General features: G+C 54.1%; 1 protein-coding gene across 2 annotated transcripts; it reads right to left on the bottom strand.

Moving 5' to 3' along the window:
- Window positions 1-1,055: 1,055 nt before the first annotated feature.
- On the bottom strand, window positions 1,056-12,328 carry PITX2 (paired like homeodomain 2). Of its 2 annotated transcripts, XM_036382324.2 has the most exons (4): window positions 12,283-12,328; window positions 4,468-4,731; window positions 3,557-3,762; window positions 1,056-1,707 (listed from the first exon to the last, which is right to left on the bottom strand). In XM_036382324.2, exons 1-4 carry the CDS (start codon window positions 12,326-12,328, stop codon window positions 1,144-1,146), a joined length of 1,080 nt encoding a protein of 359 aa, XP_036238217.1. In that variant the 3' UTR covers window positions 1,056-1,143. The 2 variants fall into 2 exon arrangements, with proteins under 2 accessions (XP_036238217.1, XP_054370647.1); XM_054514672.1 differs by lacking the exon at window positions 4,468-4,731.
- Window positions 12,329-14,019: the final 1,691 nt, after the last annotated feature.

Raw genomic sequence — 14,019 nt, 5'->3', positions numbered from 1 at the left:
GCTGGCTTTTTAATTTTTTTTTCCCACTCCCTTTTCTTTAATGTAATAAAAGCTTCTTTCACAGCAGGACAAATTTAGGCTCGAGATACAGCAGCTTTGTGTCAGGTAATTCTCGAGTCCAGCGATGTCAAATAATCCATTTTCTCAGGGCTGTGCGGGGAAATAAAAGGACCCAAGGGGTACACGTCCCATGTTTCTCTAGTATGCAACGTTAAAGCGAGATATTTTTTTTTTTTTTAACGCGGAAAAAAAAGCGCCAGCATTTATTTGCATTGCCAAAGTACTACCCCGCGTTGCCAGAGAACGAGATCCAGTGTCAACTATCAGTCAATCATTGCAGACTAGTTGCTACTGCGCAGCTTGGCTCAGTAAATAAAAAATTCCAGACAGTACTGTATGCTGTATATTTTACTCCCATGAAATAAAACACATTTTTTTCATGTTTGCTGAAAAGTAAAACAATAATATTGTACGAAATGTTATACACAGGGCATGTTTTACATTGCAATATCAGAAACATCATTGCATCCACCAGAGGTACTATTCTAAAACTGATATTCACACAATTTTTTTTAATAATTATATGTTAGAAACATACAGTGTCGCATTTAGTATATACATTCCCTTGCTCGCAAGCGAAAGAATCCTAATCGCTTCTGTGTAGCATGCTTTATTTTAAAGCCCAACCTTTTAAAAACACTGTTGTGATATTACTAACAACCGCTTTTATAAAATTAATTTGACATTTCGATATATATACATCCTTTCAGTCATTTTTATGTTAACAATGCTAAACTTAAAAAATAACAAGCTTATAGTAACATTAAAATGTCATATCATATCCAGTCAAACATTTGTCCATATATATATATATATATGTCCTTGTAACTGTTGAAATACTCTTAATGAAAGAAAGATCTCCGAATCTGTAGGAGGTCCTTTGAAAACAAAGGAACTATCTTATTTCAGTGGTTTCCTCTTTTTTTTTTCTCCTCTCTCTCTCTCTCTTTCTCTTTCTCTTCCTCTCTGCCTCTGATTTTTCCTCCTTTCTCTTTCTCTCTAGTGCCCATTACTTTCTAGTGAAATTCTCAGTCTCTGCGGGAAATGGGGAGGAATTCCCACGCAGTTTCCTACTTGGATGCTTCACACGGGTCTGTCCACCGCGTACTGGCAAGCGCTCAGGTTGGAAGCGGGGTTCTGCACACTGGCATAGCCAAAACTGGAGTGCTGCTTGGCTTTAAGTCTCAGACTCGCCAAGCTCGAGTTACATGTGTCCCTATAAACATACGGAGGTGTTGGAGGAGCATAAGGACAGGCTGGCGTTGGCACTGCAGAATTCAGGGAGGGATTGCTCAAGTTGTTCAAGTTATTCAGGCTGTTGAGGCTGGAGCCGGGCACCCCGGTGACTGCAGAAGGTACCATGCTTGAAGACATACTCATGGAGGATATGGAGTTTGGAGGGGAGAACATGCTCTGAGAAGACAGAGGGTTGACATTCATGGAGTTGAAAAAAGGAAAGCTTTTGGTGGAGAGGGAAGCGGAGGTGAGGCCCTTGGCTGCCCAGTTGTTGTACGAGTAGCCGGGGTACATGTCATCGTAGGGCTGCATGAGGCCGTTAAACTGCGGGCCGAAGCCGTTTTTGCAAAGCTCGGCTTGCTGGTTCCTTTCTCTCTTTCTCCATTTGGCTCTGCGGTTCTTGAACCAAACCTTTGGAAATGGGGGGAGAGGGAGGGAGGGAGGGAGGGAGATGCGAGTTAGTCAGGAACCACCACCACCACCACTGCAGCCCTTTGCAGGTTCTCGGGGCAACAGCCGAGCCTGTCCGTATAGAAGTTATATATAAAAATTTGTACGAATGTGTATATATATATATATATATATATAAATATATATCTCCATGTATAGGTTCACCTTCTCCTTTGCTCTGGGCCGGGATGTGCTGCCGGGACAGCCGAGCATCCTCGGGGCAGCTTGGGTTTAGCAAGGCAGATTCGTGGCCGCATAATTCCACCCTCACCACGGTCCCCCACTCCCCACCCAGCACCCCCCTCCCCCCCCCCCCCCCCCCGCAGCCCTCCACATAATTTGTGATGCTCTAATTCTCTCCACAGAGGCCAACGCTTCCTTCTTATTCTCTCCCTTTTCTCCTGCCTCCCACCCCTTCATTTCTCTTATGGGTTTTTTCCCCCCCTTCCCTTCTCTCTTGGCTTTTTCTGTATTGAAACCACCCAGGAAAAATACAAAAGTGCAGAAGTGAGAGTAAAACGCCTGGAAACCCGCGGAATATTTAAGGCAATGGTACGAGAAAGGAGGGGGAAGCCAGCAACTAATAAATCCTGGCTTCAGTTTGTTAAAACTACAAGTTCCTCTAGCGTGAAAGCTTCCAGAACCGAAAACCACTTTCTAAACAAACACGTTTCACTGCTCTTTGGAAAAAGAAAAAAGGGGAAAAAGAAAAAAAGGGAAAAAGAAGGGGGAAAAAAAAAAAAATCACCATTTAACAAAGTGCTAAATGAGATCTAAGGGACCCTCCCCGCGCAGACAATGGGAAAAGCGTGCCCTTTCCCAATCCACATCTGGGTGTCTGACCCGTCGGGCAGCCGCCAGCAGCCGCCTTACCGTGTGTATTGAAACCACCCGGGGGTGTTTGCGGTAACCCCCACCCTGGTCGAGCTGGGCGGCGGCCGCCCGGGTGCCCCGCGGGGACGGGCCCGTCTGGAGGCACCGCGCGGACCGATACAAAAACTTCCGCGGAAGCCGCACCGCGTCCGGCAGCGCTCCGTGCCCCGGGAGGCACCGGGCTCGGCTCCCGCCGCGTGGCTGCCCCGGCGCCAACACCGCCGGCCCGGGGCTGAGAGCCGGCCCCGCTCGCTGCCGCCCCCGGTTCTCACTGTTTCGCTTTCCTCAAGCCACCTCGGGGAGAGGATTTGTGTGGGATTTCCGAAAATCTGAAGGTTCGCCTGCTTATAGGCTTCTTTTTGTGTGTGTCTGTGTGTGTTGGGATTTGTCGTTTTTCTTTTTTTCCCCCAGCGCGGTGTTTGCAGGCGAGCAGGATCCGGCCGCGGTATCTCTGCAGCGCCGCGATGGTCCCATAAATCTCAGAGGGGGGTAGAGGGTGGAGAGAGACGCTCGTCGAATTGTGAAACCCAAAGAAATAGAAAATGCAAGGAAGGGCACGTTGGGAGTGCCTCTGAGTGAAGCAAAAGCTCTTGTGTATTTTACATCTTTTTCTTATTAGAGACAGCGCAGGTTGCAGCCTGTTCCAAGTTGCTTTCTTGGCTAATGTTTTTATTAGCGTTTCGATCAAAAGGAGAGAGACACATTGCACGGTGAGGGTGAAACGTGCAGCAAACCATATTTCAGAGACACAGAGAGAGATCCCAATCTGTCTCGCTTTGACAGAAATGTCCTGCTCTGCCCTGCTTTTGTGCAAAGGCTCTGGAGTTTACGTACAAGCCGAAATCGAAAGCAGCTGCAAATATTTGAGCCCTCCTTCCCATTCCCAGCCCACCCTGACCCCCGCTGCTCCGAGCCGGGGTGCCGTGTCAGGACTTACCCTAACCCTGGCCTCGGTGAGGTTGGTCCAGACGGCGATCTCCTCCCGGGTGGACATATCCGGGTAGCGATTCCGCTGGAAGGTGGCCTCCAGCTCCTGCAACTGCTGGCTGGTGAAGTGAGTCCGCTGCCGCCGCTGCCTCTTCTTCTTGGAGGGGTCCTCGGACCCCGCATCCTCATTCTTACTCTGTTGGCTCTTATCCTTTTCTGTAAGTGGGGGAAACAAAAAAAAACAAGGCGGAAAACGAGGGCGCCTCAGCCTCCTCAGCCTCCTCTCCAGCGGCTGGGGAAAAGCGTGTCCCCAGCGCTGCTGAATCCCGCAGACTGCCCCGAACGCGACTCGCTGCTGTAATGATTAACCCGCGCCGGCCTCCCGCCGCTGTGGCTCCTCCGCGCCCCGCGGGCACCCACGGGCGGCTCCTCCCGGTGGAGCAGCCACCGCCGGGGCAGCGGGACGGAGCCGCCTCTCCGTATGCAAGCTTTCTGCCTATGTGCATCCGTAATATTCTCCCGTCTGCATACACGTAATTGGTTTTATTTGCTTACCTACACCCGTGTTATTCGTCCGCCTGTAACGATATTCTTTGTCCGTATATACCCCTATTTGTCCGTCTATATCGGGATTACTCGCCCATGAAATCCCACGTTATTTGCCGATCTGTATCCATGTAACTCGCCTATCAGTACACATGCTACTCGCCTATCCTTACACATGTCATTATTCTCCTCTACGCCGACACACAGACACCGCACGCGAAAAACCACGAAACGCATCTCGGCTCGGGTGCGGGACGCTCCCGGGCAGAGGGGTGGCGGCGCATCGCGGTCCGCGGGACTGCCAGCCGGGCCGGAGCAGGACAGGGCTGCGGGGCGCCCGTCGGGCCGGGGTCCCTGCCTCTCACCCCCTCTTACCTGCGGCCTCGGGGCTGGAGGTGTCGGAGATGGTGTGCACCTCCAGCCGGTGCTTGGCAGACTCCAGGGAGGAACGCGCCTGCCCCGGCGCCAGCGCCGTCGCCATGGCCAGCGCGGGCTGGTGGTGATGGCAGGATGATGAAGAGGAGGAGGAGGAGGAAGGTGAGGAGGAGCACAGCTTATTCCCGGCTCCCAGGCGCTCCAGGCTTAACGGGTCCTTCATGCAGTTCATCGGCAAAAGGACGCCAAAGTCTACGTGCGCGCCTGGGGGGTCGATAGGAGAAGGTGTGCGTGTGTCTGTAGGTGTCGGTACGTGTAGGAGGGTCCGCGCAGCGCCCCCTCCGCGGACGCGGAGCAGCCCCGCGACTCCGGGGGTCAGGGCTGCCGGCCGGGGAGCCGCTTCGGGGCGAGCGACGTTCGACTAGAGCCCGGGAGGCACGGCGAACCTCGAAGCCCCCGCCGCCCGGGGGGGCGAGGCGGCGGCGACAGGAGAGCGGGCAAGTCCGGTCCTGTAAGAGCCGTCACGGCGACACGGCAGCTCCCCGGCCGGCGGCCCCCGGCCCGCCGCGGGGCTCCGCGGGGCGGGGGCGGCGAGGCGCGGCGGCGCTCCGCGGGGCGCTCCTCTCCGCTGCCCGCGCATGGACCCGCGCCGCGGCCGGCCCCGCACAGCATCAGCTCAGCCGCTTCCCTCTTGGCCTGACATCTTAAACCGGCGGCGGCCTTCCCCGCGCCGCACGTCACCCGCCACGCCCCGCCCCGCCCCCGCCCCGCCCCTTCGCCGCCAGCCCCGCCCCGCCCGCGCCCCGCCCCGCCCCGCCCGCGCGGCCCTGCGCGCCCCGCGCCGCCCCCCGCGCTCTCCCGGGGATGGGCACAGCCGGCCCCCCCAGAAAACCTCCGCCCGGTGTGCCCCGCCGGGGCTGCCCGCGCCTGCAGAGCCCGGCCGCCGCCGCCGGCTCGCGGGGCACCCCGTCCGAGAGGCTCCGAGCGCGTCCGCTCCGCGCCTCGCCGCGCTCCCGGACCGGCGGGGCTGGGGAGCGGGGAGCTCGGCACTGCCAGAGCCGCTGCAGGAGGGTGGAGGAAAGCCCGATTCCCTCCTCATGGAGGGGGTGGAAAATAAGCGGGACGGGGGCGCGGCCGGTTAGACGGCAGACCTTGTGCCGGTAACAGCGACAATTAAACACAAACGACAACAACCTCCCCTCTGCGACACAGCTACGGAAAGCTTCACACCGCGCTCGGAGGCCCCCGACCTCTTCTAGTCCCCGCGCTCGCCGGCTTTCTGCTCTTCCTCTGCCCGCACTAAAGGCGGGGTACACGGGGAAAAAATCCTTTCCTTGGTTCCGCCATTCCCGCCCCTTCCCTGCGATCGGGTTCCCAAAAGCTAGCCCCCAAGGAGGCTTTCCAACCCCGGTGTCACCACTTACTTGCACAGTAATCCGCGGGACCATTTCTCCCTCTCGGCGTGGACCCGGAGGGACCATCCCGCCCCCCTGGGGCGCTCAGAGCAGCCCACGAACCCGAGCCCACGCAAGATGGGTTCACAGAATTTGGCCAAGTCCCACACCGGTCCGCACGCCCGCACACAAACTTCTCAAACCCCTCTCCGAGGTTTGGGGACAGGATTGGACCCCTCGCCCGGGCAGCGACAGTAGAGGGACGGGCTACCCTGTCCCGCAATCCCCACTCGTGGGACCGCTTGTGGCGCCGGAATGAGGCTGCTGTGGACCCGTATCTCGCAGGAAGGAGGTGCGGGGCTTTTTCACGCGCATCTAAGGCGGGGACAGGTTGCCCAACATGCTGGCCAGGTCCTCCTGGGGCAGAGAAATCCGTCCCCGAGCCCTAGCCCGCAGAGCCGACAGAGCGGAGCTGTGGCCGTCTTAGGGATGGGGATTCCGAAGTAGCCCAGGAGCGGGAAACGCAAGTTTGCGTCTCTATCTTCAATTTATCTGGCTGGTCACTGGTATTGAAAAGTTACCGAAAGCTTCCCCTTGATCTGGCCCTACACATCCACATCCCAGCGCCCAAACTTTTCTGTGTCCCATGCCCATCCCGTCCGCCACACCCCACCCCACTCCCACGTCCCTCAAGGGTCTTCCTCAGCCGCTGATTCTCGTTCGAGGAACGTATCATCCATCGCAATCTTAGTTATCTCTAAATTATACATATTACTTTCGCAGCCTGTTAGTAAAGAAGGTTAAATTAATTTGCATTCTGCTCATTATCTGGTGTTTAAATGGCGTGGTTTTATCCCTGAGATTTGGCAAAGAATCTCTTTCCTCAGACCCCACAGCGTTTCGATGGAGACAATGCTCTTACATTTGTAGTGGATTTTAATCTGATAAGACTCTAATTTGCTTAAGTCTTTTAAATAGGGGGTTTAAAATGATTCTAGCCGTTTTCTTATTGAATTTCCTCTAATTCCCCCAAGATCATAAAGTATATGTGTAAAGTAAATATTTCCTCCCTTTGCACCGGCAGCAGATGACCTATAACTAAGTCAATATGAATCCAGCTCCATTCTGCACAATTTGTTTACCAATCATATCCCAGTTTCTTCCTAACCTCTCTCTACCTCTGTGGTCCCGCACCTAGAACCGCCCCCCCGGCCTTTCCCCATGAGGGGCCGTGCCAAAATCGCGGGCAGGGCGCTGCCCCAGCCCTGGCCAAGCGGGCGCGGCCTCGGCCTCTCAGCGAGGGGCACCTGGGAGGGAGCGCTGCCCCTCTCCAGCCCCACGTCGGGGTGAAAACAAATGGGCAAAGCCCTGGGGTGGGGGAGCCAGAGGGAGAGGTGATACGGAGGTATCTCCGCCTTCCTCCCCCACTTTTTTCTTTTCAGACAGGGCAATGCATTAATGCAATCAATGCATCCCTGTCTTGGACGACACCCATCTGTTTTTTTTTTTTTTGGCATTAATTTAATTTCAGTCATTTTAGGGCACTGCTGTCTTCTGCCGCCGCGACTCGAAGCGAAAAGCGTGCGGAGCGCGGAGCGCTTGTTACGCGCTTTATGCCCCGGCAGGGCGAGCGCCGGTGCCCGCCGGTGCCCGCCTGCCGCAGCCTCGCTCTCTCGGGACATTTGACGGGGCAGGCCGCTCCCGGCGCGTTCCCCCAGAGAACGGCGAGAGGAGGAGGAGGAGGGCCCGGCCACCGCACCGCCCTATCGCATCTTCTCCAGCTCCAGTCCTGCGTCCCACAGGCACAGGCGTGACAGATCCTCCAGCAGTCCCCGCGCCCCGAAAAGGAGGGCACAACAGTGGCCCGGGCCCCGGCAGCCCAGAGGGAGAGGCTGTCGGCATTTCCTTACGTGCCTTTGATTAAAACTCCCCCATCCCGGGCAGGAGGGGAGCTACCACACAGCATTAGTTGTCATGGTGACCATAAATCACGTAAATCCAAAAATACCCACCTATAATCTGAGATGAAGCTTTTATTTCCCAAGTGAAATAATATTTTAAAAGCTGTCAGCCAACCGAAAAACAACCTAATTGTAGTCACCCAGGTAATATATTAGCGGTAAAGGTTTCAATTAAAATGTCAAGTGTTTTAAATTTTTTTCTTTTTTTTTCCTTTTTTTTTTTTTTTTTTTTTTCTGGTGGAAGTTCCCATCGCCTCTCGGGTTCGGGTCCTGGCCACGAAGCCGTCCCCACCAGCTCACTCGCGTACCGACTATCCGCGCCTTCTGCGTGTCACTGCCATCACCATCCCGAAACTAGTTTGGGAACTGCTCTCTTTCCTTTTCCCCCTGAGCTGTAGGGCCCATCGGGGACGCGCCCAGATGGACTGGGAGAAGTTCGCCGCCTACGAAAAATGGGGAATCGAGGATGCTCCCCGCTCCGCATCACCTTTTTAATTTCATGGGAGTTTTGGTGTGGTTTTTTCCCCTTTGTTTGTTTGGTTGGGGCTTTTTGTGTGTGTTTTTTTTTTTTTTTTTTTTTTTTTTTTTTTTTAGTTTCTCCACGCTGTTTTTCATTTGGAACGCCCGGTGCCCGCCCCGGTGCGGCAAGCGGGAGGGCCGAGAGCAGGGCCGGGAGCTGAGCGGCTCTGCTGGGGATGCCAGAGGGTGGCCAGACCTACTGCGGGTATTTATTTTCCCACTTTTCCTTTATCGCCTCACGAGATCTTTGTTTCTAGGCGTAATACTCCCCTAAATGGATAAATTGGTTCTTATGCAGAGCCTCCAACTAGTCCTGTTGTCTTTTACCTTTGGCTTGTTGTCTTTCGCCTATCTCGGATTACCGGGTATTCTCCTCGATGAAGAGCCATTAATTACCCATTCAGTCAATATTAGGAAGACTACAGAGCTTTTTACATAGGATTAAGAAGACATCAGATTGTTCCGTTAGTATATTCCTACTCACGAAAAAGCTTTCGTTATACATTTAGTTTTCCCTGGAGTGAGGCTAACAACTGCTGCATATATTATTCTCAGACGCCAACCGCGGAGGGGGAAAATTCTATAAGCGAAGCGCAATAAATAACTTCTAATTTGCGCTTGGCGGGGGGTGCGGGACGGGGCGCGCACCTTCCGAGGCGCCGCGCAGGGGCAGCGCAGCAGCGAAGGGCTTGAGCCCTGGGCAGGGCACACACATCCCGGCTCCACGGCTCGGGTCACAATTCCGGGGACAAATTTGGCCACGCTATGAGGAGGGGAGGGTGCCGCTCGGCTCTGCCTGGCGGCCCAGCGGCGGCAGCGATGCTCCCGCTCCGCCTCAGCCCCCGGCCCTCGCTCCCTCCCGCGGGGGCAGAGTCTGCGCGCCCACCTCGGCCCGGGGCTCAAAAAAGGCACCGGCGACCTTTGCTTTGCACACTGCAGTGTCTTCAGCCGGTCTGAATGGAAAGCTGAATCAGCGTTAGGTTTCTAAGTTTTTGTTTTTGAAAAGAATGTTCAGTTACGGAATAGTCAGACCAATTTTTTTCTTATTTTTTCCTTTATTCCCCCCCTTTTTTTTTTTCAGTAGTGTTGAAACAATCAATTTGGAATGCTGAATGGTGATACAAGACGGAATGTAATTTCAACATTTTATGCTGGAAGCTGCTGTTTCAGCAATACCCAGATTATTGATTACAGGGAAGGATTCCTTAAGTAGAATTCACAGACCTAACAAATCGTATAGATTATATATATATATACACGTACACACAAATACCTCAAGCATCCTTTCACCCTGCATAAAAATTACTCAAACAAACCCACCACCGACAACCGTTTACAAGTGCCGTGGGTCTGCCGAAGCATGTGCTGAAGTTTTCATAATTTTGTGGGTCTGGTCACCCGGCAGCAATTTTCCTGTCTCTCTGAAGAAATCTGACACCCGCCGGACTGCGTTTGACACCCTAGGCTGCAATAATATTTTGATACTTTCCCATTTTCCTTTCCTCGGCATGGCCACAGACTCGTTTCTTCTGGAACAGCCCTCCCCCTCTGCGCCCCATTCCCCGCGGGAAGCCGGCATGCCGTGTAGTTTTGGAGAGTCTCCTACTGAATTTCGTTTCCTCCTTTCGCAGAACCATCGATTTGACAAAACAGTCGCATGTTTTGTTGTTAATGCCAGTGGTTCTAGTTAGCGATCATTCTCCTCATGGCCACCGACGGTGCCTATCTGGTGAAATTACCTCACCGCCCTCGTAATTTCCCAAGTTGAAATGTGACAGAGAGGGGTCCCCAATCACCCCTGCTTCCTTCCCCGCCTCAAGGATCAGACTTTTTGCAAACTAAATCCCCAAAGCATGACGTCCTTATGGTCAGCTAAGACAAAAAACCAACGAGTACCGCGCGGGTTTAAGCAAATCAAAGCCAAGACCCAGCAAATCCCTCCGGTATCACGAGAAAACACCCGTGATTTCTACGATTTACAGCAAGTCGCCCGAGCAGCTCAGGGTGTCTCGGCACTTGCCATTATCCGCCGCACAGAGACAGGGACTGAGGCAGCACACAGGGTTCATCCCCATATCTGCAGGAATATATTCCCATATCGGCAGGGATATATCCGTATCCGAGGTCGTCGCGCTTCCCTTCCCCGTAAATGGGAGCGTTTTAATGGTCAGGCAACAACCGCCGTTGCTTCTCGGACTCGGACGTATGTTTTAATTAATGGCATTAAAGGTGTTTAGATAGCAATTTCCCCTGAAGCCCGGCGAGTAAAAAACAGACCGGCTGGTACGGTAACAAGGCAGGAAATTTTGCGTGTACTACAATAATCCAGGTTCATAATTGATGTTTAAGAAAATAACCATTTGTTTCTCGGCAGAGGAAGTTAAAGTTACCGTGTCAGGGAGCATATGTGGATATTACTTTTATAAATACTTAGTCGAATAAAGCTGACTTGGAAGGGCTCATAAATTTATTATATCAGAAAGGTCCCCACTTTCCCATTAGATCGTGCTAAGGGCTTTGATTAAGACCACCTGTTCATCGGGAAGAAAAGGCAGAGGAGGGTAAAAAGGCCTTTCTTATTTGCAAACCATATATAAAGCAATGTCACCCTTCCTTTCCACATTATTTAACACTTATTACTGGCCGAGGGAAAAAGTGCCAGACCCTGGTAAAGCCTATTTGTGCACAATTTAATATCGTGTATGTTTCCGGGATTAAAAATTATCGGTTCGTAATACTTTGGCGTTTGGAATTACCCCGGATTTTGCTCGCTAACCTTCCTTTAGCTTAAGCGTTTCTTCTTCTAGGGGTTTTGATGTCCAGCTAGCAAATCCTGCCTAAAGTCCCCGGGGGCGGGTGGACTCGAGAAGGGGACGTGGCTTCTCCTGAAATCATTGGATGTTATTTGAGAAATAGCGAGCTGTTTGGCCAAACAGGGTTAATACAGTATTCTTACAAGGAAGTGTTTAACCACGAGACCAGGAATACGTGCATTATTAATTCACTCTAGTTTCCTGTATTATTAATTCAGGTTAATGTATTTTATTTAAACAAAATTACGTTTATCTTGGATTAAACAGTCTCTCGAAATACAGAGCGCTTGTTTTCTTCTTTGTAATATGTTTGCATTGCTGTTTTTCTTTACCACCCCTCGGGCTCGCCTGTCAGACCCCCTGAAAAGGGCAAAGGAAGAGAGACAGGAGCTCACTCTGCTGCAGACGGAGCACTGTGGGGGTGCCTACCTCTGGGGGCAGGAGAGGGCTGGCGGCTTGTTTACGGGCGCGGGGGTGGTGTCAAAAAATAGAAAATAAAAATAAATACGAGAGCGACGCTGCGGGTGTCTAAACGGCGCGCTGACAGCGATGCTTTTTTGGGGGACACGCGCTGGCGGCGCGAGCCGCTGCGCGCCGCAGCCGCAGGGGTGCGCGCACCCCCTTTTCCCTTTCGCTTCCCTCTCCCGCGGCCGCGCACCTCCCGGCGCAAGCGGCGCCCGGCGCGCCGCGGGCGGACAGCAGAGGGCGCCCTGGCGCCGCGCAGGCGGGCCCGACCCGCCGCTGCCGCCGCCGCCCCGCAGCGCGCCCGCGGAGCGGCGCGGAGGGGCCGCCGCGGGTCACTGGCGCTGGGGGCGGCCGCCCGGACACTGTGCTGCCTGAGGGCTTCGTCCGGCCCTCCAGCTCATCTCCCCCTTTAGATGTCCGCCTTCGGAATAGAGACACTCGACGGCGGCGGGCTGCACGCCTGGGGACGGGGACGCGGCGGGGTGGCGCAGGGGAGAGGTAACTGGGTGGGTGGGTGCGTGTCAGCGCCCGACGCTGCGCAGCCCTTCGCGGAGGCCGCGCCGCTTCCCCGGGGCCGGCCCGCCCGGCTGCACACCCGCGCAGCGCTCCGCACTGCAGCGGGGCCGCTGCGCCTCCGGGCCGGCGGGCCGCGGTGTCTCTTACCTAGCTGAACACAGGCGGAGACAAGTTTGCGGCAGTTGGACTCCATTACCCGTTATCTGCAAAAGAAGAATGGTTTTAAAACAATTACTTTGGGATTGAAAAATACGTGCAAAAACCCGAAACACAGCCGCCCCGGGAGCTACGTCGCAACGACGCGGGTTGGATCGCGCACATTTCCCCAGTGATACGCGCAGTGTCCCCTCTCCTTGCCTTAGCCTCAGGTCCCACCAAAGTCACACCACAGGACAGGCGCAAACACCCGTGGCTGCTTCCCAGCCCGTCGAACCCTCCGGCCTCCCTACACCTCTAGTTATTTGGGCACGCATAGGAGAGTCCCCTAACCTCGTGGCCGTGCTCAGCCGCGGGACAGGCCGACCCCGGTGGCAGGGGTGCCGTAGGTACCAGCAGCCGCTCCCCCACCGCGGCGGAAGTTGCGCGGCAGCGGCTGCGCCTCCGCGCTCCCCGGCCGCCACCGCCGCCTCCGTCTATCTGAGAGGTCGGGCAGTAAAATCACAGGATTAGTGCCTGATTGAGATGTCTGTTCGTGAGATATTACAAAATTCATTATCACAGCTCTCTACTAACTCGATATGAAGTAACACAGATGGGATTTTATTAGTCCAGGCTTCAAATGTTTACTTATGATAATTTCGAGGGAAATTTGCATGTCACCATCATTTCGGTAATCTTTCTTCTTCTTCTTCGCTTCTTTTTTAATGTCTGGACCGGGCGCATTATTAGCTGGTGCTTAGAAATCCGGCAGCCTGGAGCCGAGGCATGTTTGGGATGAGCAGCGCCAGACACAGCACCCACCGAGAAGGGCCCCGAGGCTCCGGCCCTTCCACCCTCCGCCGGGCAAGCAGGATAAGGCCGTGGAAAAAGGGGAGGAAAGGGGGGAAATAATAAAAAGAAAAAAAAAAAAAAAAGGAAAAGGGGGTAAAGGAAACGGGAAGGTGCTGTTATTGGGATTCCTCGTGGTCGTGTCGTGACACGGCGATTTATATTCCCAGATGAACGACGCCAGGGAGGAACTCTGCTCCCTCCAGCAGCCGGGCCTAGCACACGAGCAGTGCCTAAATTAATCGGGAAGGTGATTAAGGGAACCTTAATTCTTCGCCGATGGTCCTTATTTCGGGATCGGTCTCCGTCAAGATTAGTCCTGCGTGACAAATGCCCTCCCCCGCGGCCTGCCTCTATGGCTGATTTATCTCACGAGTGGAGACACACGGCTCCCCCCACGCACACGCCCCGACACCGAGGGGAAGTTTTTTTCTCTCTACTGAAATGCCAGTCTCCTCGGAGAAAAGTGCCTTTCTCGAACGGATTATTATTATTCCTTCCCCACCCGTATTGCTCCTTCCCTTTCTCCTCTCCTTATCCTCTTAATTTTCGTTGCAAGACACATCGCAGCACCGGGCCAAGTGGAGCATTTTCCTATTGTCTCCAGCCCGGCGACACAAACGAAAGCAACTCCACTTGCTTTTCCACTTCCCTTTCTCCGAGTACTCAGATTTAAATACCTCCGCACCTCTGCGCGCCCACAGCCCCAGCAAACGCACCAGCCGTGCGACCTTGCCTTTCTCCGCGGCCGGGCCCTTTCAGCAGCAACCTGCTCGGAGCAACTGCAGGGCGCGGACAGGAAAGCGCGATTATTTTTTTTCTTTATAGGCATCTATCACTGTTCTTTCCAGAAAAAAAAAAAAAAAAAATCCACAATCCCAAAAAACTGGAGTCGCC

This window comes from Molothrus ater, chromosome 4, assembly GCF_012460135.2.
Source record: "Molothrus ater isolate BHLD 08-10-18 breed brown headed cowbird chromosome 4, BPBGC_Mater_1.1, whole genome shotgun sequence".
Lineage (NCBI taxonomy): Eukaryota > Metazoa > Chordata > Aves > Passeriformes > Icteridae > Molothrus > Molothrus ater.
Note: the sequence above shows the minus strand (reverse complement) of the source record. Positions and strands in the feature narration are given on the sequence as shown.